At 40.8% G+C, this 24477-nt stretch overlaps 1 protein-coding gene across 1 annotated transcript; it reads right to left on the reverse strand.

Annotated features, from left to right (window-relative positions):
- Nucleotides 1-596: 596 nt before the first annotated feature.
- On the reverse strand, nucleotides 597-1901 carry LOC100436476 (olfactory receptor 1E1). Its single transcript, XM_002826831.3, has one exon. The coding sequence runs from the start codon at nucleotides 1899-1901 to the stop codon at nucleotides 933-935; it is 969 nt and encodes a 322-aa protein (XP_002826877.2). The 3' UTR covers nucleotides 597-932.
- Between the last annotated feature and the right edge of the window lie 22576 nt (nucleotides 1902-24477).

The following is a 24477-nucleotide window of genomic DNA, read 5'->3' on the forward strand; positions in this document are numbered from 1 at the left end:
CCATGCACTTTGGGAGGCCTAGGTGAGCGGATCACAAGGTTAGGAGTTCAAGACCAGCCTGGCCAACATGGTGAAACCCCATCTCTAAAAATATAAAAATTAGCCCGACGTGGTGGCATTTGCCTATAATCCAAGCTACTCGGGAGGCTGAGGCAGGAGAATTGCTTGAACCCAGGAGGCGGGGGTTGCAGTGAGCCAGGATCGTGCCATTGCACTCCAGCCTGGGTGACAGAGCAAGACTCAGTCTCATAAATAAATAAATAAATAAAAATAAAATGATTCCACAAGCCAGGCACGGTGCCTCACTCCTGTAATCCCAGCATTTTGAAAGTCCAAGGTGGGAGGATCACTTGAGGCCAGGAATTCAAGACCAGCCTGAGAAACTTAGGGAGACCTCATCTCTACAAAAAAATCTTAAAAATTAGCTAGGCATAGTGGTGCATGCCTGTAGTCCTAGCTACTTGGGAGGCTGAGGCAGGAGAATCCCTTGAGTCCAGAAGGTTGAGGTTACAGTGAGCTACGATTGTGCCACTGCACTCCAGCCTGGGCAACAGAGTAAGACGCTGTGCAAAATAGAAAATAAAAATAAACAAAAAATTAAAAATTTTTTTTAATTAAACAAAAATGATTCTACAATCAAATCAAAATTCTGAGTAACATAACAAAATCCTGCGATAATTTAAGATTGTGGGGCATGAAGACCATTTAAAACAGTTGTTCTTAAACTATATTTTTCCAAGATCACCTTGGGAAGACAAACAGGAAGTCTTAGCCAGGTCACCAAGACCCTCTTCCCTAGTTCAACTACTCAGCTATACTTCATCTCCACTACATATTGAAAAATTATGTACAATGCCATTTCAACAAAAGGATGATAAGGAAATAATTTAGAATAATATTCCAATATTATTATCAATATGTTACTGGATAAACTATGTAATAGCTCCAAGTGTTATCATCAGAGAGAAGAAAGTTTTCTTCTGATGAATGACCCTTTCCAGGGCTCCCTTCATGTCTCTGTTCCTCAGGCTGTAGATGAAGGGGTTCAGCATGGGGGTCACCACAGTGTACATTACAGTCATGACAGTCTCCTTTAGAGTAGAATTATTAGCCGATGGGCATAAGTAGAGACCAATAACGGTCCCATAGAACAGGGACACCACAGAGAGGTGGGAGCCACAAGTAGAGAAGGCCTTGCAGATACCCTTAGAAGAAGGGACCTTGAGGATGGAGGAGACAATTCGTGCATAGGACCCAAGGATGAGTAGGAATGGGATGACAAGAATGAGCCCTCCCATGATAAATATCACCAATTCATTAGCTCGAGTGTCAGAGCAGAACAGCTTCAGCAGAGCAGACATATCACAGAAAAAGTGGGGGATCACATTGTCTGCACAAAAACACAACCTGGCCATGAGTAAAGTGTGTAACATGGCATGGAAGGTGGTCAGCACCCAGGACAGCGCCACCAGGGCGAGACAGAGCATGGGGCTCATGATGGCGGTGTAGTGCAGGGGGAAGCAGATGGCCACATAGCGGTCATAGGCCATGGCCACCAGGAGGAAGCTCTCCAGGTCTCCAAATAACAGGAGGAAGTACATTTGGGTCAGGCAGTCTGCATAGGGGATGGATGGGTCCTGGTTCTGCATGTTCTGTAACAACTTGGGAATGGTCACGGAAGAGAAGCAGAGGTCAGAGAAGGACAAGTTGCTGAGAAACAAATACATAGGCGTGTGGAGATGGGAGTCCAGTCGAATGAGGACAATGATGAGGAGGTTCCCCAGGAGGGTGGTAACATACATGGCCAAGAACAGGGCATAGCACAGGTTTTGCTGCTCTGGCTGGATGGGCAGGCCCAGGAGCAGGAACTCTGAGATGCTGGTTTGATTTTGTCCCATCATGCTCTGTCTCCAGTATCTTTAGTGGAAAAACAACAGTATCCTTTAAAATCTGAATTTTAAAATGGAGATATTTCTGTGACACTTGGTCTGCTGAGTGTTCTGCGAAAATTATTTAACTGACATTATAATAATTATCATCTCTATATCACAAATATCTATAACTAGAATCTCTATAATCAGAAATGACTTAACTTTATCTTTTTTCTCTTCATTTATCTTTAACATGTAACAATATTCCATCCTTTCTAAAATACTCATCTATTTACTTCTGAAACATAAAATGTGTTGGTTTCTGTCTTACCTGCCTGACCAGTAACTGCAGTTGGCTCCTCCTCTGTCAGTATCTTACATGTTGATATTCCTCAGGGATTTTTCTAAACTTCATTTTTTTATAATTCTGCATAATGCCCAATAAAAACACATCTACTCCAATGGCTTTAATTGCCATTTGAAACTCAGGTGTAGGCTGGGCGCAGTAGCTCACACCTGTAATCCCAGCACTTTGGAAGGCTGAGGTGGGTGGATCACCTGAGGCTAGGGGTTTGAGACCAGCCTGGCCAACATGGTGAAACCTCGTCTCTACTAAAAATAAAAAAATTAGCCTGGTGTGGTGGTGGGCGCCTGTAATTCAGCTACTCACGAGGCTGAGGCAGGAGAATTGCTTGAACCTGGGAGGCAGAGGCTGCAGTGAGCCGAGTTCATGCCATTGTACTTCAACCTGGGTGACAGAGTAAGACTCTGTCAAAAAAAAAAAGAACATTGCGCACATGCACCCTAAAACCTGAAGTATAATAATAATAAAAAAAAAGAAATTCAGGTGTTCAGGTGTAGCATTCTCTAGTATACAGAACTGGATATCCTGAGTCTCAATGATTAACATCCCTTGGATGGATCACAGGCATCTTTGGCTCGACAGATCCTAAATGACATTCTGATCTCACCCTGCTCCTCTTCTAACTCCATCCTCCTCCACTCCCTCATGTTTGGTGAATGGAAGCCAGGCTCAAGTCAGAAACCTAAGGTTTGATTTCATTAATTCATTTCTCTCACAGTCAATATCCAATCTAGCAAGTCCTACAGATTCTGCACTTCATTCTCTTTCTAATTCATCCACTCATTATCCCAACTACCACTACCCTAGACCAGGTGGAAATCTTGTATTACCTGGACTATTGAAACTGCTTCTCAATTCATCTTCCTGCCCCTGTGCTTCAACAACCTTCTCTTTCAACAATCTTCATTTACACTGTGGCATTCTGAGATGAAAATCTGATCATCCCTCTCTCGTGATTAAATAGTTCATGGATTATCATTGTTCTTAAGATAAAGGCAAAATTCCTTTCAAGAGCACAAAGGATGTTTCATTACCTGACCCACACCTGCCTCCACAGCCTCATCTGGCCCCACAATCAAAGGATGTTTCATTACCTGACCCACACCTGCCTCCACAGCCTCATCTGGCCCCACAATGACTCTTGCATCCTCTTTTCAGCAATGCTGGACTTATACGTCATAACTTCTTGCCTCCAGCCTTTCATACTTGCTGTTCCTCTTACCCAGCACCTATCCCCCCATGCCCCGTCTTCATCCGGCTCATTCTCACTTATCCTTCAGGTCTATTACATGTAATTTGCTCAGCTAAACCTTCCCTGTGTCTCTGTAAACAAGGTGAGACCTGCTTCTATGTTTCCGTGGCATCCCATACTCATCCGACAGCACTCCATGCCGTTGACTACCTGTTGATAGCTGGCTTCCTTACCAGACTGTAAACTCTATGCATGAAAGGCCACGTCTGCCTTCATAACCGCAGCAAGACAGTCACAGCACTTGGCGTGGTGCCCAGATATTGCAGATGTTTTCTAAATAGTTGTTGGCTGTCTCTCAGGCTGGAATGTGCATTCCTCCAACTTAAAAGGTAGCAAATGGCCAGTAAGTTAGAATAACTACTTCTATTAAATCCTCCTGGAATAAGAACTCATTACCTTCAGCAATTTAACTCTACATTTTGACACTCTGTTGCTGACTTCACCAATGTAATTTTGTGCCCGTGGAAAATATTAGGGTATCTCAGATATACTACTCTTTTCACAAATACAAATGACCCAAACCAAACATTCCTGTGCTCAAATCTACATCATGTCATTGAAATTGGTGTGAGAAAAACAAATATGATAATAATTTTATAAATGTTGGGACAAACAGAAAGAAGGATAATTTCTAACCTCAAGCCCTCACTTGAGTTCGTCCTCAGATATCCATATCCCATGTGATGGTTAATTTTTATTTTTTTTATTTTTAAGTTCTGGGATACATGTGCAGAATGTGCAGATTTGTTACATAGGTATACATGTGCCATGGTGGTTTGCTGCACCCATCAACCCGACATCTAGGTTTTAAGCCCCACATGGATTAGGTATTTGTCCTAATGGTCTCCCTCCCTTTGCCCCCCACCCCCCAACAGGCCCTGGTGTGTGTTGTTCCCCTCCCTGTGTCCATGTGTTCTCATTGTTCAACTCCTACTTATAAGTGAGAACATGAGGTGTTTGGTTTTCTGTTCCTGTGTTAGTTTGCTAAGAATGATGGTTTCCAGCTTCATCCATGTCCCTGCAAAGGACATGAACTCATTCTTTTTTATGGCTGCATAGTATTCCATGGTGTATATGTGCCACATTTTCTTTATCCAGTCTATCACTTGGCTAGGCCCTGGTACCAAGTTTTGGTCAAACGCCAGTTCTAGATGTTGTGGTAAAGGTATTTTGTAATATGATTTACGTTTAAATCAGTAGACTCTGAGTAAAGCAGACTCCCCCTATTATGTGATAAGCCTCATAGAATTAGTTGAAGGCCTTAAGAGAAAAGACCACAGTCTCCTGAAGAAGAAAGAATTATGCCTTCAGACTGCTCAGACTCAAGACTATAACATCAACTCTTCCCTGGGTCTCCAGACTGCTTACCTACCCTGTGGATTTCAGACTTACCCATACTCACAATCTTGTGAGCCAATTTCTTAAAAGAATCTCTCTCTCTCTCTGTCTCTATCTCTCTGCCTTGATAGATATAGATAGGTAGATAGATAGATAGAGATAATGATAGATAGATGATAGATAGAGATAGGTAGATGATGATAGGTGACAGATGATAGATAGATAGATGATAGATAGATAGTAGATAGATACAGGTAGAGAGATAGATTAGAGATAGATAGATAGATACATAGATAGATAGATAGATAGATAGATAGATATAGATATAGATAGATGATGATAGATGACAGATAGATATAGACAATAGATAGATGATAGAGGTAGAGAGATAGATTAGAGACGATAGATATTTAGATAATAGATAGACAGATAGACAGACAGACAGACTATGCTTATGGTTCTGACTTCTGGAGAACCATAAAATTGTCTGTAAAGCTTCACAGATAATTTTAAAACAAAACAAGGCTTGAGAATGACTGCATTAAAGCATACCTCACAGAGCTGTCATTATACCAAAATGATAGGATCTTGTGAGGATATATTGTACAATAAGAAATATTTGTAAGTGCTATCATTACCAATGACTGTAACTGGAAAACATTAGTTAAAATACTTCTGGAATGTTGGAAAGTCGTGGGAGGCAAAGACATAGAAAAGAGGAAAGTTATTATGACTGAAAAAATATCCTGCAGAACATCCTACATCTGGGAAATCAAGACCCTCAGGCTGGAAGGACACAAAGAATCAGCTCATTCACCCTTCTGCCCAGCTCACCCAGCATCTCAAGGTAACTCCAGGGTCCTGACCTGACATCCTGCTCCCTTTTATCCATTACGACACGTAAATTAACAGTCTCTGTAGTTGTCTTCTGTGTCTGGACAACTCCTTCTCACATCTCCCCTTCTACCCATCCCTGAGCCTCAGGGACCCTGCATCCCAGAGGAATCCAGATTCTGGAGTAACTCATTAAAGACAAAATAATTACCCTGGACCTCTCTAGGATAAATTTGCTCAGACTCCTGCAGCAGTGACTAATTACCGTACATGTCATCTGTCACTGTAATCAGTCACTGATCGCACCTGACTGTATTTAGGGCTATCATGAGGACGGAGCTCATGAATGGATGCTTAATCACTGCCTGCTTAGGACATGGAGAGTAGTCCTGTGTGGCTGCAGCCTACATTTTGGGATGTGAAAAAGAATGGCCATAAAAGACTGTGAATGGCCTCAAATATCTTAGACGTATAACATTTACACCATAAATTGACACAAAAAGGTAATGGTCTTTAAGCAGAGTAGCCACTATGAAAGATACATGCTTTGTAAAGATATCCAGGTGGTAGTCTCTCACTAAAACTCAGCTTCCCATAAAAATACCCCAGGATCAGACATCTGTGACCCAATCATAAGCAGATATATAGAAAAGAGATGAAAAGAAGAAAAAATGAGCTCTCTCAGGTTATGCTCAATTCTTCCTCAGGCCAAAACAGAAAAAGAAACCCAAATTCCCACCCGTTTAGTTACTTTTACCTCCTTATCTCTCTAGGAAAACTTGATAGCACTCATCACCACCATTGTGCCAACCGCACTCCATCTATGTCAGATTACCTCCTAATGCCATGTTCTTCCTGTCCCTATAATTGCTCACAAGGCCACAGTGGACATTTATATTTTTTTCTTCCACTACTCGTTCTATGTTCCCCTTTCTTTTGGCCATTATCAGCTGGGTGACATTCTCTACACAGTGGTAACAGTGCAAACTTTCATCCCTAGGAAATCTGCATCCCATAAGCCTTGCTTTCTCAAGTTGTTATATTTTTTCTTAACCTTTATTGATGCACATGGAAATACTAAGTGACAACCAAATAATTCTCCAGAATTTTAGACATGGCTCTCTCTTTTCCAGTTGTGTAGAACAACAAAATTTTCCCCTGGTAATCAATATCAATCACACTAGGCAGAATGAAAACCCTATTCTTTGTATATTGGCTTACATGAGTACCAAAAAATGACTGGGTGGTAGGCTTAACCTCCAATTCAGTGAAGCCATTGTTGCATCACCTGGTAGAAGAACGCAGCCCTTGAGATCTATAGGAGACACTTATGATGCACTATTTTAGGTTCTCTCAGCCTCATCTGGTATTTCAGCCACAGCTGAAGGAACCAGTTCTGCGATGGCTTCAGCTAGCTTTAGTGGATGCAACTGAAAGCACCTCACCTCCTTGCTGCTACATATCTTCCTTGCCTCCTTCTCTGGGACTTTTACGACCCCACAGATGTCATGGTGAATCTTTAGCACTCACACACATATTAAGGCCTGTGATCCACTTTGAACTCGTTGTAGAGTGTTAAATGTAAATTGAGGTTCCATTTTATTTCTTCTGCATATGGAAACCCCATTTTTCCAGCACCATTTGTTGAAGACTAGTCTTCACTGAATTGCTTCTGTATCTTTGTCAAAAATCAGTGAATGATACATGAGTAGATCTATTTCTGGACTCTTTATGGTATTATATACCCTGAATACTCATCTATATTTCTTTTTTTTAAATTAATTAATTTATTTATTTATTATTATTATGCTTTAGGTTTTAGGGTACATGTGCGCAATGTGCAGGTTAGTTACATATGTATACATGTGCCATGCTGGTGCACTGCACCCACTAACTCGTCATCTAGCGTTAGGTATATCTCCCAATGCTATCCCTCCCCGCTCCCCCCACCCCACAACAGTCCCCAGAGTGCGATGTTCCCCTTTCTGTGTCCATGTGTTCTCATTGTTCAATTCCCACCTATGAGTGAGAATATGTGGTGTTCGGTTTTTTGTTCTTGCGATAGTTTACTGAGAATGATGATTTCCAATTTCATCCATGTCCCTACAAAGGACATGAACTCATCATTTTTTAAGGCTGCATAGTATTCCACGGTGTATATGTGCCACATTTTCTTAATCCAGTCGGTCATTGTTGGACATTTGGGTTGGTTCCAAGTCTTTGCTATTGTGAATAATGCCACAATAAACATACGTGTGCATGTGTCTTTATAGCAGCATGATTTATAGTCCTTTGGGTATATACCCAGTAATGGGATGGCTGGGTCAAATGGAATTTCTAGTTCTAGATCCCTGAGGAATCGCCACACTGACTTCCACAAGGGTTGAACTAATTTACAGTCCCACCAACAGTGTAAAAGTGTTCCTATTTCTCCACATCCTCTCCAGCACCTGTTGTTTCCTGACTTTTTAATGATTGCCATTCTAACTGTTTCTATCCTTTGTCTAATACTACAGTTTCCTCATTATTGTAACTTAATAGTTAATTTGGAAACAAGACAATTTTAGTCCTTCTACATTGTTCTCCTCTTTCAAAATTGATTTTGGGTGTATTTGTCTTTACACATAAATTTTATAATCAGATTGTCAAATCATGCACAAAAATTTCTGTCAGAATTTTTATTAGAATTTTGTTAACTCTCCAGATCAGTTGCTGAAGAGTCAACATCTTAAGAGTGTTGAGTCTTCCAATCTGTAAAAATGTTGTATCTACCCATTTCTTTTTATTTGATTTTAAGTTCTGGGGTACGTGTACAGGATGCACAGGTTTGTTACACAGGTAAATGTGTGCCATGGTGGTTTGCTGCACATATCAACCCATCTCCCAGTTATTAAGCCCAGCATGCATTAGCTATTTTTCCTGATGCTCTCCCTCCCCTGATCCCACCCCTAATAAGCCCCTGATGTGTGTTGTTCCCCTCCTTGTGTCCACGTGTTTTCATTGTTCAGCTACCACTTATAAGTGAGAACATGTGGTGTTTGGTTTTCTGTTCCTGCGTTAGTTTGCTGAGGATAATGGCTTCCAGCTCCATCCATGTCCCTGCAAATGACGTGATCTCATTTGTTTTTATGGCTGCACAGTATTCCATAGTATTCCATGGTGTATATGTACCACATTTCTTTATCCAGTCTATCATTGATGAGCATTTGGGTTGATTCCATGTCTTTGCTATTGTGAATACTGATGCAATGAACATATACACATTCATGTATCTTTATAATAGAACGATTTGTATTCCTTTGGGTATATACTCAGTAATGGGATTGCTGGGTTAAATGGTATTTCTCTTTTTAGGTCTTTGAGGAATTGCCACACTATCTTCCACAATGGTTGAACTAATTTCATTACCACCAACAGTGTAAAAGCATTCCTTTCACTCCACAGCCTCGCCAGTATCTGTTGTTTCATGACTTTTTAATAATTGCCATTCTGACTGGCATGAGATGGTATCTCAATGTGGTTTTAATTTGCTTTCTCTAATGATCAGCGATGTTGAGCCTTTTTTCATATGTTTGTTGACCGCATGTATGTCTTCTTTCAAGAAGTGTCTGTTCATGTCTTTGCCCACTTTTTAATGGGTTTTTTTTTCTTGTAAATTTGTTTAAGTTCCCTGTAGACGCTAGATATTAGACTTTTGTCAGAAGGAGAGATTGCAAAAGTTTTCTCCCATTCTATAGGTTGTCTGTTTGCTCTGATGATAGTTTCTTTTGCTGTGCAAAAGCTTTTTAGTTTAATTAGATCCCATTTGTCATTTTTTGCTTTTGTTGCCATTGCTTTTGATGTTTTCATCATGAAATCTTTGCCTGTGCCTATGTCCTAGATTTTCTTCTAGGGTTTTTATAGTTTTGGGTTTAAGCCATCTCTAGTTAGTTTTTGTATAAGGTGTAAGGACGGGATCCAGTTTCAATTTTCCGAATATGGCTAGCCAGTTCTCCCAACACCATTTATTAAATAAGGAATCCTTTCCCCATTGCTTGTTTTTGCCAAGTTTTTTGAAAATCAGGTAGTTGTAGGTGTGCAGTCTTATTTCTGAGTTCTTTATTCTGTTCCATCAGTCTGTGTGTCTGTTTTTGTATGAGTATCATGCTGTTTTGGTTGCTGCAGGCTTGTAGTATAGTTTGAAGTTGGGTATCTACCCATTTCTTAAGTCTTTGATTTCTATAATCAGTGTTGCAGGTTTCATGTCATAGATCTTACACATTTTTGTAAGACTTATACTTAAATATTTAATAATATGGTGCTATGCAAAGAGTACTTTAATTTTTTTCAACTTCCACATGTTCATTGCTATTTGATATAATTTTAATATATTAATATTATATATATATTTATATACACAAATAAAACTTTTTAATATGTTGACCTTATACCCTATGGGTTTACTAAACTTGATTACTGGTTCTAGAACCCCTTTTTAGATAATTTTGTGGATTCTGTATAAACATGAATAGAGATAGTTTAATTTCTTACTTTCCAATATGTATACATTTTAGTTGCTTTTATTGCCCTTTCTCACTGCCTAGTACAATGTTTAAAAAGAGTAGTGAGTTCATTTTTGTATATGGTATAAGGAAGGGGTCCAATTTCAATCTCCTGCATATGGCTCTCCAGTTATCCCAGCACAATTTATTGAATAGGGAATCCTTTCCCCATTGCTTGTTTTTGTCAGGTTTCTATCTGTCAAAGATCAGATAGTTCTTGGTGTGTGGTCTTATTTCTGGGTTCTTTATTCTGTTCCATTGGTGCCCATGTGTCTGTTTTTGTACCAGTGTCATGCTGTTTTGGTTACTGTAGCCCTGTAGTATAGTTTGAATATAGTTTGAAGTCAGGTAGCGTGATGTCTTCAGCTTTGTTCTTTTTGCTTAGGATTGCCTTGGCTATTCAGGCTGTTTTTTTGGCTCTGTATGAATTTTAAAGTAGTTTTCTCTAATGCTATGAAGAATGTCAATGGTAGTTTAATAGGAATAACACTGAATCTATAAATTGCTTTGGGCAGTATGGGCATTTTAATGATATTGATTCTTCCTATCCATGAGCATGGAATGTTTTTCCATTTGTGCTGTCTCTGATTTCTTTGAGGAGTATATTATAGTTATCTTTGTAGAGCTCTTTCACCTCCCTAGTTAGCTGTATTCCTAGGTATATTGTTCTTTTTGTGGCAATTCTGAATGGGCGTGCATTCATGATTTGGCTCTCAGCTTGACTGTTGTTGGTGTATAGGAATGCTAATGATTTTTGCACATTAATTTTGTATCCTGAGACTTTACTGAAGTTGTCTTTCAGATTAAGATGCTTTTGGGCCAAGACTATGGAGTTTTCTAGATATAGGATTATGTAATCTGAGAACAGGAATGATTTAACTTATTCTATTCTTATTTGAATGCCCTTTGCTTCTTTCTCTTGCCTAATTGCCCTGGCCAGAACTTCCAATACTATGTTGAATAGAAGTGGTGAGAGACGGCATCCTTGTCTTGTGCCAGTTTCCAAAGGGAATGCTTCCTGCTTTTGTCCATTCAGTATGATGGTGGCTCTGGGTTTGTAATAGATGGCTCTTTCCTTCAATACCTAGTTTTTTGAGAGTTTTTAACATGAAGGGATGTTAAATTTTTTTTGAAAGCCTTTTCTGCATCTATTGAGATAATCATGTAGTTTTTCTCTTTAGTTCTGTTTATGTGATTAATTACATTTACTGATTTATGTATGTTGAGCCAAATTTGCATCCCAGGGATGAAGCATACTTGATCATGGTGGATAAGCTTTTTGATGTGCTGCTGGACTCAGTTTGCCAGAATTTTGTTGAGGATTTTTGCATCAATGTTCATCAAGGATATTGGCCTGAAATTTTCTTTTTCTATTGTATCTCTGCCAAGTTTTGTTATCAGGATGATGTTAGCCTCATAGAACAAGTTAGGAAGGAGTCCCTCATCCTCAATTTTTTGGAATAGTTTCAGTAGGAATGGTACCAGTACCAGCTCTTCTTTGTACTTCTGGTCGAATTCAGCTATGAATCCATCAGGTCCAAGGCTTTTTTTGGCTGATAGGCTATTTATTACTGACTCAATTTCAGAGCTCATTATTGGTCTATTCAGGGCATCAATTTCTTCTTGTTTGTCTCAGGACAGTGTACATGGCCAGGAATCTATCAATCTCTTCTAAGTTTTCTAGTTTGTTTATACAGAGGTATTTGAAGAAATTTCTGATGGTTATTTTTATTTCTGTGGGGTCAGTGGTAATATTCCCTTTATCATTTCTAATTGTGTTTTTTTGGATCTTCTCTCTTTTCTTCTTTATTAGGCTAGCTAATGGTCTATCTTATTCATTTTTTTTTAAATCAACTCCTGTATTTGTTGATCTTTTGAATGGTTTTTCGTGTCTCAATTTCCTTCAGTTCAACTCCGATTTTGGTAATTTCTTGTCTTCTCCCAGTTTTGGGGTTGATTCTTTCTTGCTTCTCTAATTCTTTCATTTGTGATGGTAGGTTGTTAATTTGAGATCTTTCTAACTTTTAGATGTCGGCATGTAGTGCCATGAGTTTTCTTGTTAATACTGCTTTAGCTGTGGCCCAGAGATTCTGGTATGTTGCATCTTCTTTCTGAGACTGAGTCTCACTCTATCGCCCAGCCTAGAGTGCAGTGGCATGATCTCGGCTCACTGCAATCTCTGCCTCCCGGGTTCAAGTGATTCTCCTGCCTCAGCCTCCTGAGTAGCTGGGATTACAGGTGCCCACCACCATGCCTGGCTACTTTTTTGAATTTTTAGTAGAGATGGGGTTTCATGTTGGCCAAGCTGGTCTCGAACTCCTGACCTCTAGTGATCCTCCCACCTCGGCCTCCCAAAGTGCTGGGATTTCAGGCGTGAGCCACCGCACTTGGCGTGTTGTATCTTTGTTCTCATTAGTTTCAAACAACTTCTTGTCTTCTGCCTTGATTTCATTATTTATTCAACAGTTGTTCAGAATCATGTTGTTTAATTTCCATGGAGTTACATGGTTTTGAGTGATTTTCTGATCCTATTTTGGAGGCACTGGGAGACATGGAAGTAGTTCTGGAGGAGGACAGAAATCATCTTGTGAGACTTCTTCCTCATATAGGGTGTTTGTATGGTCTTCAGGCAAAAGGAGGTTGCTCATTTCTAGCAAGGGGAAGGGATACTTCTGCCGCAGCAAGTGAATTCAGGGGAGTCTGAGGATTCAAAATTCTCATGTTCATCCACTCAAACAAGACTCAAGGTCTCACTCTTTCCCTACCAGGGTCTGTAATTTAGCATAGGAGACCTACCTAAGCTACGTGTGCTGCCTCCTTAGTAGCTCTTGCACCCTTACAATTAAGTCCCAGGCCTGATTTTCAACACCGTGTGTCTATGGTTGTAGAAGATTAATGTCTCATTAAATGTTGCCATGGAAGTTTTCTGGCTTTTACAAAATAAACCCTAAGTTGATAGTTGACTAACCTGGACCTATCATCCTATTTCTTCCAGGCTTCCAAGGAAGTTAACAAAAGCTATCCCTATTCTTAAAACTCCAGGCCAGGCACAGTGGCTCATGCCTGCAATCTCAGCATTTTGGGAGGCTGAGGCTGGAGGACTGCTTGAGCCCAGGAGTTCAAGACTAGTCTGAGCAACATAGCAAAATCCCATCTCTACAAAAAATAAAAATAAAAAAAATTTTTTTTTTAATTTTTTTTTTAACCAGGTGTGGTGACATGCACCAGCTCTTCAGGAGGCTTAGGTAGGAGGAGCACTTGAGCCTGCAAGTGAGCTGTGATTGCACCACTACTCTCCAGCCTGGATAATAGAGTGAGACTCTGTCTCAAAAAAAATCCTAATTCTCATAACTACCATGGTTCTTCTAACATTAACGTGCTGGAGCTAACACATGACACAGTGTTTCTCCATCTACCTGTACCTCATCCCAAACTACCACAAATGACTCTTGGTAATTGTGATGCTATCACATGCTAGGGCTTATCATAAACCCCACTTACTCCAACAGTGATGAATGCTCCAGTTCCAGAATCCCTCCCAAAACCAATTGTCTTAGTTTGGTTCCCACCAAAGAAGAGCCTGAGAGAAGATATGTGTGTGTGTGTGTGTGTGTGTGTATGTGTGTGTGTGTGTGTGTGTATGTGTGTGTGTGTGTGTGTGTGTGTGTGTGGTTTAAGCAGGAAGTCATCTCAGGGAGCAAGAGTGAAGTTATTTATTTGGGAGCTAGTCCCCAAGAGCAAGACCGATTTATGAAGAGGGTGAGGCAGAGAAAGAAAAATTGTCCCTTACTAACAACACATTACCCAAGTCTCCACTATGAACACTAGAGATTGGACTGAGCCAGAGCATACAGAATGTCTCCCAGAATTGTGTAAAGATGGGGGCTGAGGGGACTTTTTTTTTTTTTTTTGAGACGGAATTTCGCTCTTGTTCCCCAGGCTGAAGTGCAGTGGTGTGATCTCGGCTCACTGCAACCTCCGCCTCCTGGGTTCAAGCGATTCTCCTGCCTCAGCCTCCCAAGTAGCTGGGATTACAGCCATGCGCCACCACGCCCGGCTAATTTCGTATTTTTAGTAGAGAGGGGGTTTCTCCATGTTGGTCAGGCTGGTCTCTAACTCCTGACCTCGGGTGATCTGCCTGCCTCGGCCTCCCAAAGTGCTGGGATCACAGGCGTGAGCCACTGCACCCGGCTCCTGGGATATTTATCCCCTGGCCCCATTCCCCATTGTCAAGTTGCCCTCTGCACTTCTGAGCTCCACATGTGCTGAGACAGAGTAAGCTCCCCCACTGTTCGTGGCATCAGAGGATCCCAGAGAAGAGGCTACACTGTCAGCTTGCAATGGAAGCCTGCAGGGAACTATCCCCTCCAACCATGGCTGAAATCAGAAGACAAGCATCTTGTCTCCTTTGTTCTCCAGATGTGAAGCAGAACATCTGATCTGTCTGCTACAATCTACTTGTAGAAGTGTTAGGAAGACTGATAGACACTCCAGGCTTGTACGGTTCTTAGCAAATTACCATATAAATAACAAACACTCACAAATGTTCTCAGTTTGTATGTAGATGAATTGTTGAACTTCTGTTAGCAGCTTAATGAATCCTACTTCGTTTAATGTTCACAGCAGTGCTCTGTAGGGGAGAATATGCTCATTTTATAGATGAGCAAACTGAGGCTCCAAAACTGACTTTGCAGCTTGTGCAGAGTCAAACCACTAATAATCAGAAGAACAGGTTTGTCTATTCTGCTTTTTCTACTGCACCAGAATTCCCTGGTGGGAGAAGAAGGAGCCCTCTCTCTTAGGCGACGGAATGTTGGCTGAGCATGTGTTAGTGGGAAGAGGAGTCAGAGGAACACACTCCTACACCTTCCCACAGCTTCTGTTCATTGATCTGTGACCTTCACCAGAGCTCTCAATCCCTAAGGACCTGGCTTAGAAAATCATGTTGATAGGCACCTTCCCAGTAGTCCTGCTAGCATCCTAGGGCTCATCTCCCACCACCTCCAGAATCATTATAGGATCCCCAAGACACAGTCCCAGTGGCCCCCACTAACAAGGCCCCAAGAGAGAAAGTGCCTCACTACTGAGGGCTCAACAGGAAACCGGCTTTGAAGAATGCTTTCCCCTCTTATCTCCCTTCTGGGGCCTCCTCCTCCTCCCCAGGTCCCAGGCAAGTTCAGAAATTGGCTTGTCTCTGCTCAAATGCCCTGGTTGACATCTGAGAAAGAAGAGGCGGGCGGATCACGAGGTCAGGAGATCGAGACCATCCTGGCTAACATGGTAAAACCCCGTCTCTACTAAAAAAATACAAAAAATTAGCTGGGTGTGGTGGCGGGCGCCTGTAGTCCCAGCTACTCGGGAGGCTGAGGCAGGTGAATGGCGTGAACCCGGGAGAATGGTGTGAACCTTGCAGTGAACCGAGATCACACCACTGCACTCCATCCAGCCTGGGTGACAGAGCGAGACTCCGCCTCAAAGAAAAAAGAAAAGAAAAGAAAAGAAAATGTCTCCTTAGAAAGCCCATATAGAGTCTCCAGCTGCACCTCTCCCTTCCTGGGGGACCTGGAGGACATGGGCAAGTCCTGTAGGCCTCAGTGACCCACCGTTAAGCAGAGCGGACATCATCTGCCATAACAACCTGCCCACAAAGCCAGGGCTAGAGGCAAAGCCTTCCTTGTGAGAAAGTCTAAATACCAGAAGGGGTGAAGCATCATTGCCATGAGTATGAAGGGCCTTAGATGTCTCCTTTTCCATGTCTCTCTCCCCATCCTTCTCTCTCCTGGGAGGGCCACTTTCTGAGTGCCCCAGAGGAGAATGCTGTAGTGAACACAGCCCTGTACAGAGAAGACAGCAGCTCGAGTCCTCTCATTTCTCAGACATTAGCCCCTCACTGGCTCTCCGGGAGGATAACTGGGTCTGCGCAGCTCCTCCCCTTCTTTCCTGAAGAAACCTCAGTGGCTTCCGTGCCCTTTCCAGGGTGAGTGTTCTCCTGAGTCCCTCTGCTCCTACAAGATAGAGAAGGGGCTTCTGTTGCCATCAGCTTAGTAAGCCTGATGCCATGGATGCCCCTGACAGGGAAAGCCATTTAGGGGAAGATCTGGGACTATAGCCCAGAGGTCCTGGGTTCTTTTGTGGTTTTTTTCCCGTGCTCGCCTCTCTCAGATGAAACCTGCTGCCTGTTAGCTTAGTGTGAGGAGACTTGCTCAGACCAGTTCACTGCCTGCACCCACTGCATCAGGCAGCCGGAAGCCCTCACTCCAGCGAAGGCCTTGAGCCTCGTCATGTTGGGCGCATGAGGGATGGGCTGGAGTTCCAGAGCAGGGAGCTGTCACAGCTCGTAAGGGGAGCCTCGAGAGTAGTCGTGCAGGAGGGCTCCCCAGTGGGCCTCGTGGGGACCCTGTCAGACCCTCTGGGTGTCTCAGGGTGACCTGAGGTCATCCCAGAATCCCCCTGGTTTTAAGCAATTGCATCTCTAGCTGTCTGAGGGTTGGCAACAGCTGTTTAGTGGTTCTTCTACCCCTGACCATGACTTACTTGTCTGTAAGGTGTGGCCCCTCCTAAGGGCCGTATTGTTTTGGGAGGTTTAAGTAAAAAGAAGATGTGGATTGGTCCATGACCTGCTTGTCCTGTTAACACAAAGGAGTCCCTGCCACAACCTTGCACCCTGCACTTAACCTGTACCTCCCCTAAAGCACACTAAGCCAGGAAAGTCTAGCCCAAATATTAATGTGTCCGGAAAGTCTTCCATGACAACTCTAGCTTACACTGATGCTCTCTTTCTCTGAAGTTGTACGAACATTAGAACAATTGATAATTCATTTCACAAATATTGAAGTATTATGATGGTTATTGCTATTGAAAAGACTGAATCAAACATGTTTTGTCCTCAAATTACTTATAGAGATGTAAGAAAGATATGTTCTATAGAGCAATGACTGAACTGGAAGGTAAAGCATAGTAAGTTGCATGAAATAACATGTGTAGGAGTTTAGGAGAGAAGCAGCAGGAGGGAGGCAAAGACAAGGAAAGAGAGAAACAGAGAGACAGGCAGGAGTGAGAGAGAGAGTGATCCTTTTGAGATGGGAAACTTTCAAGGTAAGATTAGTTCAGCAGCCAGCATCTGGTGTCAAGTCTTGAAATATTTGGACAGTGGACTTGGAGGAAAACTATTGCAGGCAAAAAAAACCAAAAAAACAAAAAAACCAAAAAACAGTATGAGCAAGGGGCTGGAAAATTGCAGAGTCACAATCCAATGCTTGTGTTAAAATGGGGATAAATGGGGAGTAGCTAACTCTTCAATAGAACATATGTACAGAGCTGTTACCTACCCACTGATTTGCCAATTTGCAAAGCATTTACAATTACCAATTTCATCAAGATAATCATACCAGAAGATGATTTCTTCCCACTTCCAAGTCATGTGATCTTAGAATTTTAAGGACCTGGCCAGGCGCGGTGGCTCATGCCTGTAATCCCAGCACTTTGGGAGGTCAAGGTGAGTGGATCATGTGGTCAGGAGTTCGAGACCAGCCTGGTCAACATGGTGAAACCCTGTCTCTACTAAAAATACAAAAATTAGCCAGGCTTGGTGGCAGGCACCTGTAGTTCCAGCTACTCGGGAGGCTGAGGCAGGAGAATCGCTTGAACCTGGGAGGTTGAGGTTGCAATGAGCCAAGATCATCAAAATCATGCCACTGCACTCCAGCCTGGTGACAGAGCAACAGAGCAAGACTCCAAAAAAAAAGGAAAAAAAAAGAACTTTAAGGACCTCTTGGAGATCACCGCATCCACATTCTCATCCATGTGGCATCCCCTCTGCAGCTTCCCCGTGGCCTGAGCACACACAGTGGAGACCTCATTTGGAAGGTTGGTCATCGAGACAGCCTCACACTGGAAACATCCCCTTGCTATAGAGACTCCAATGAGATGCACGTTATCCACATGAAACTGCGGGTCAGTCTATAGTCACTGCCTTAACGTAAACCTCGGTGGAGGAGTCTTTGTGGAAGTGGCTACGTGACCTGGAGGGGCTGGCGGCCTTTATGTTCTGTAAGGAGAAAAGCAATGAAGTGGGAAACAAGAAGCCATCATCGTGCCTCCCAGGCTGCAAATCTGTCCGAGTTCTCTGTCCTGGCTGGACATTGGAAACAGCTGGGAAGCTTTAATGACGCACCCATACCCAGGTGCCAACAACTAAACCAATTAAAATACAGTTCTTAGTGAAAGGGCTTGGCATCAGTATTTGCTTCCTAAAGCTTCCCAGGTGATTCCAGTAATCTTGGACTGAGCATCTAATGTAACAGAAAGTCAGGAAATGTGGTTGGAAATACTGACCACCAAACCTTTGCAAGATATCTTAAATTTTCATAACTTTTCTTGGTGTCAACTTTTAAAATATTGACTCTTCTCCCTTCAGGATTATCAGTAATTATAAAATAAGCGAGGACTGTGTCTTAATTTGAGGGAGTGACAAGAAAGAGCTAATAGTTGGAAGTATCTGTCCAGGTACATTCTGAAACAGCAGTGATCAGGTGGGTGCTTTAAAAAAATCCAGATGCCTGGGTCTTACCTTCAGAGATTCCGATTTAATTGGCCTGGAGGTATAGTCTGGGCATAAGGATTTTGTTTGTTTGTTTTGTTTTTGAGACGGAGTCTCGCTCTGTCCGCCAGGCTGGAGTGCAGTGGCCCGATCTCAGCTCACTGCAAGCTCCGCCTCCCAGGTTCACGCCATTCTCCTGCCTCAGCCTCCCGAGTAGCTGGGACTACAGGCAACCGCCACGATGCCCAGCTCATTTTTTGTATTTTTAGTAGAGACGGGGTTTTACCATGTTAGCCAGGATGGTCTCGATCTCCTGACCTCGTGATCCGCCCGCCTCGGCCTCCCAAAGTGCCGGGATGACAGGCGTGAGCCACCGCGCCCGGCCAGGATTTTTTTAAAGCTGCAGCCGAGGTTGAGACTCACTGCAGTACACTTTCATAGAGCATCAGAGAGGAATGAACGCCAGGCGGATTTCCTATTGTCTTTACAAAGAAAGAAAAACACAACGCAGGAAGGTAGTGTGAATTCTCCGAAACGACCTCAGGATTTTAAGAGCCACAAAACCCATGTGATTGTCTTTGACAATTGGGGCAGCAATGCGATCAGAGACTACTGGACACATTCTCGGTAACTGGAGAAAAGACCCAAATCACCTAAGGATGTCAGAGAAAAGGCATTTACTGGTAAGCCAGGAGACAGCTCATCACCAGAAATGGAATTTGGTTGACAGGAAGTAAAATAGCCTGGGAGAGCTGCTGTCTCCTCCCAGAACCCACCCAAGGCTCTTCTGTGGATAGCAACTACCGCAGCGCGCAAGGCAAGGGACTTTGAAATTTACAAGTCGTAGCTACTGAGAGGGTGGGAATAATTCGATCATTCATAAAAAGTATATTAATAATCATTATAAAAATAATATAGGTAATATGTTAACATTTAAAATCTCCAATGAAAAACACTAAAACCCATTATATTATTACCACTGTTTGAAAACCACTGCAATAGCTCAGTTTCCTTCTGTTTATTATATGTGTATGTCATAACAGTGAGATCAAATTTTAAGTATACAGTTTTGTCTTTCCTTTTACTTATTGAATATCTTACTACAAGAATTTGCTTGATTTTAAAGTCATTTTTGTTAATGTGAACTTTTTAAAATATTTTTTCTAGTTTATTACGGTATATATAAGAAAACAACATATTATTGTATATTATTTTTATATTTACTTTTTATCTTGAAATTTTCCTATACTTTCATATTTTTAAGAGTTTTCCTGGTCAGATAAGGAAATTCCAAAGAGAGTCTCTCCCAGTGCGTGCACATCAATAAATGTTGAATGCCTTTTCTCCTTAAAAAAAAAAAAAAAAAAAAGTTTTCCAGCTGGGCTCGGTGGCTCACACCTGTAATCCCAGCACTTTGGGAGGCCAAGGCCGGCGGATCACATGAGGTCAGGAGTTCTAGACCAGCCTGGTCAACATGGTGAAACCCTGTCTCTACTAAAAATACAAAAATTAGCCAGACATGGTGGCAGGTGCCTGTAGTCCCAGCTACTCGAGAGGATGAGGCAGGAGAATCGCTTGAACCTGGGAGGTGGAGGTTGCAGTGAGCCAAGATCGTGCCACTGCACTCCAGCCTGGGTGACAAAAGTGAAACTCCAACTCAAAAAAAAAAAACAAACCCAACAACTTTTTTATTGCTTTCTAATATATGGTCTTTTAATTTCTTGCATTGGCTAAAGCTTCCAGAACAATGTTAAATAATAATTGATAATGAACTTACTTGTCTCATTAGTGACTTGACTGAGAATGCTTTTAATGTTTTTCTATTAAACATGATGCTGTCTTTGGAGTTTAGTTCGTTTTATTTTTTATTTACTTATTTTTAAATTATTATTATTATTATTATTATTATTATCATTATTATTTGAGACCCAGGCTGGAGTGGAGGGGCACGATCCTGGCTCACTATAACCTCCACCTCCTAGGTTCAAGCGATTCTCATGTTTCAGCTTCATACCAAGTAGCTGGGATTACAGGTGCGCACCATCATACCTGGCTAATTTGTGTATTTTTGATAGAGATGGGGTTTCACCATGCTGGCCAGGCTGTTGTCAAACTCCTGACCTCAAGTGATCCACCTGCCTCAGCCTCCCAAAGTGCTGAGATTACAGACGTGAGCCACCGCACCCGGCCTACTTAGTTTTATTTTAACATGTTAGGTAAATAGCTAACTATTCCTATTTTAAGATTTCAAAAATCAAAATGAATATTTAATATAATCAAATGCCTTTTTAGCATTTATGGAAAGGATCACATAATCTCCCTTTACATCTGTTAATATCATAAAACATATTAATACATTTCCTAATTTTGAACTAACCTGGCATTCCTGACTAAATCCCAAATACTTATGGTTAATTGTTTTGGTAAAATTACTGAAATAAATTTGTTAATCTTTTATGATTTTATATTTTCTTTACTTTAACATAAAATTTTTTCTTTTCTTTTGAGCTAGTTATGCACACTTCGCAAAAAAAAAATGGAAGCTTTCTTCTTTTATATTCTTGAATAGTTTGATTGTCATTAAAAACTTCCCTGTGGCATTTTACGGAGATGTTCCTTTTCATTAGTAGCAATTGGAAGCTGGCTCTTTCTCTACTTTTTCTATAGTAGTCTGTTTAGATTTTCTAACTGTTCTAGAATTATTTTAATAAATCATAACTTCATGGAAAACTTTTATAACTTGGAGTTCAGAAAAATAGAATTTTATAATTTTTATTGAAATATAATAGTTGTACATATTTAATGAGTACACTGTGATGTGTGTATATATATATATAAAACAATGTGTAAGGATCAAATCAGGGTAATTTGGATATCCATCACCTCAAACATTTGTCTTTGTGTTGGGAACATTCCAATTCTTCTAGCTATTTTGAAATATACAATAAATTATTGTTAACTATAGTCTCTATACTCTGCTATCAAATTCTAGAACTTGTTCCTTTTACTTAACTGTATTTTTGTACCCATTAACCAATTTATCTTTATCACTCCTTCCCCTCACCCTTCCCAGCCTCCAATCACCACCATTCTATTCTCTACTAGAATTTTTCAGTTTTCTATTGGGCTATGTTTATTTTCTCCTTGTCAATTATTATTCTGCATGCTTATACTTTTTTGCTTTTACTCATGATTAGATCACTTAGTTAAGGTTTGTCAATTTCATTTTACCACAAACAACCTGTTCTCAATTTGTATTCATCCTTTTGTTTGTCTATTTTCTAATTTATTACTATGGAATTCCTTTAGATTTTCTTAAATTTCTTTTGTTTTCTTATTCTAAATTCATGAGTGGGTTAAGCCTTTTCATTTCAATATTTTTGCTGATTAACATGAACATATCTTTTGACTTACAGTTGTAAGACAACTAAGGAAGTCAGCATACCCACACCATCTCTACATGTTCTTTCTTCTCCTCTTAACTTTATTAGATTTCTACAGTCATTGTTCATACATTTATATTTTATTCTGAAACCACAATCCCCATATATGTCTTACAGTAAAAAAAATTCAGTGCTTATTACTAGTTATTTTGTTTTCTTTTTCCTTCCTCTTCTCTTTGTTGGCTGAAGTTTATCCTCTAGAAGTTTATTCTATTGGGCTCATAGAACAACTATTCTTGAGTTTTTGAGTGTCCAAAAACTTTAGGTTGTTGCTTGTATATTTGAGTTACAGTTTGTCTCAACAGAAAATTCTTCGGTTACACTTTCCTTCTATGAAGATTTTATAGGAAGCTTTCTATTTTCTTCTAGTCTTGAATACTTCTGTAGAGAAATTTGAGATAAGTGTCTTCTCGTTCCATTGTAAGTGACTTGATTTCTGCCAATGTACCCAAAGGATTCATTATTTTTTAATTACAATGACCTTACTAGGACTATCTCAGAATGGGACCTGTTTCTGTCTCTTGGTACATGTTGTGACTTTTCAGTCTCTAGAAGCCAGTCTTCAGTTATTTCTGGAAAGTTTTATTTTGTCTAAATGTTTGTTCCTCCATGCTCATTTTTTGCCTGAGTTCTGTTATCTCACATTTCATCTCCATCTGGTATCTTGAAACTCTTCCCTGAGGTCTTGTATCTCTGTCTTGTGTTCTTGTCACATAGAGGTGAATGGTTTATTACATGTTTTAAGTTCACACTTGTTTTTTGTTTTTCAGTTATTCAGTAGCTCTATGCCACCATTTTTCTTCTGAGTGTTTGTAATCTAGCATTTGTTTGTCCTGGTTTCTCTCCTCTCCCCTCCCTATTTTGTTCTTGAGTATCTTTAACTAGACCTTGTGCTGGTTCCCTTTTGAAGTCTAAATGAATTGAAAGGTTTGTGAGCCAGTTTTCCATGAGAGGTTTTTGTTGGGGACAGGTGCATGTCTTGATTCACAGTTGTTTTTGAGTACCTTTTGCCTTGACTTCTCTAATGTCAGTGCTGACGCACAGCTGAGGAACTGCTGACAAGGCAGTTTTCTTGCTTTTACAGTCTCACCTAAACACTACACAATCAGCTTGCCTGGGTGGCTTCTCATTGAGTCTTGCCTCCTCTGCTTCTCAGATCCAAACTGAGACCAAAGAAGACCATGCCACCAACCATTTCCACTTTTATAAACAAGGGATTTTAAAGAATATTTTGGTGACCATCCCCCAAAGCAGTCACATCAACCATACTACAGCACTCTGATTTCTGAGATCTGATTTTCTTAACCGCTCCTGGCCCTGAATTTCACTGCCCCAGTTCAGGCAATCATCATGCTTCCCTTTCAGTTAGAGTTATCAGACTCCAACCCCTTCCCATCTTCTGATTTCAGATACAAGGGTATGACATTGCTCTTAAGGAAGCTCTAGCCCTACTTGTCTCTGGTCAATAAAGACACTGATATTTTTTTGATCCAGAGTTTGACATAATTCAATATGGCTTTCCAAGTACATGCCTTCTTCATTTGAAGACATAGCCTTAGAGTCATTGGTCAATCTACCATGCCTGAATGAAGGACAAGTAGAAGACCAGTATCTGTGCAATGTAGAACCCTAACTGCACCTGGCAGCAACCAACCCACAGGGCATGATTGCAACTTTGGTTTTAGAGGGGAATAGCTGACAATGTACACAGAAAAAATAATTTTAAATTAAGTTGTTAGTCAAAGTACAGTGTAAGGATTTAAGTAACAATAATAACACTAGCAATTCATTGAACAAGGAGTGTTGAATTGACACTTCATAGTGTGGTCCCTCTCTTTGAAGAAATCTGCTTGGCTGGTCTTTCTGACATTCATAATCATGAGTATCTTCTCTCTGATTCTTGCCATACCTTCATTTGATCTTCACTATTTCCAGAAGCCTTGAAACCAAGGCAACAGTTTCAATATTTTCTAGTTTCTCTGAAAATCTCATGAATTTTTCTATTTTGAAGTCTGCTTATTGGTCTCTGATTCTATGACATTGACTTTTTAGATTCCACATGTAAGTGAAATTGTAAAGTATTTACCTTTCTGTGTCTAGTTTATTTCACTTAGCACAATGTCATCCAGTTTGTATAAAAGGATATATTTTAACATTCTCACCACAAAAATGAGTTGGTGAAGGGATGGCTATGTTAATTACCTTGATTTAATCATTTTACAAAGCATATACAAATCAATATCACACTGTACCCCATAAATATACACAATTATTATTCATCAATTAAAAATACAT

Source organism: Pongo abelii, chromosome 19, assembly GCF_028885655.2.
Source record: "Pongo abelii isolate AG06213 chromosome 19, NHGRI_mPonAbe1-v2.0_pri, whole genome shotgun sequence".
NCBI lineage: Eukaryota > Metazoa > Chordata > Mammalia > Primates > Hominidae > Pongo > Pongo abelii.

Bases quoted from the DNA above. Each gene is read 5' to 3' on its own strand.
- LOC100436476 (XM_002826831.3), bottom strand. From the start codon at position 1,901: ATGATGGGACAAAATCAAACCAGCATCTCAGAGTTCCTGCTCCTGGGC.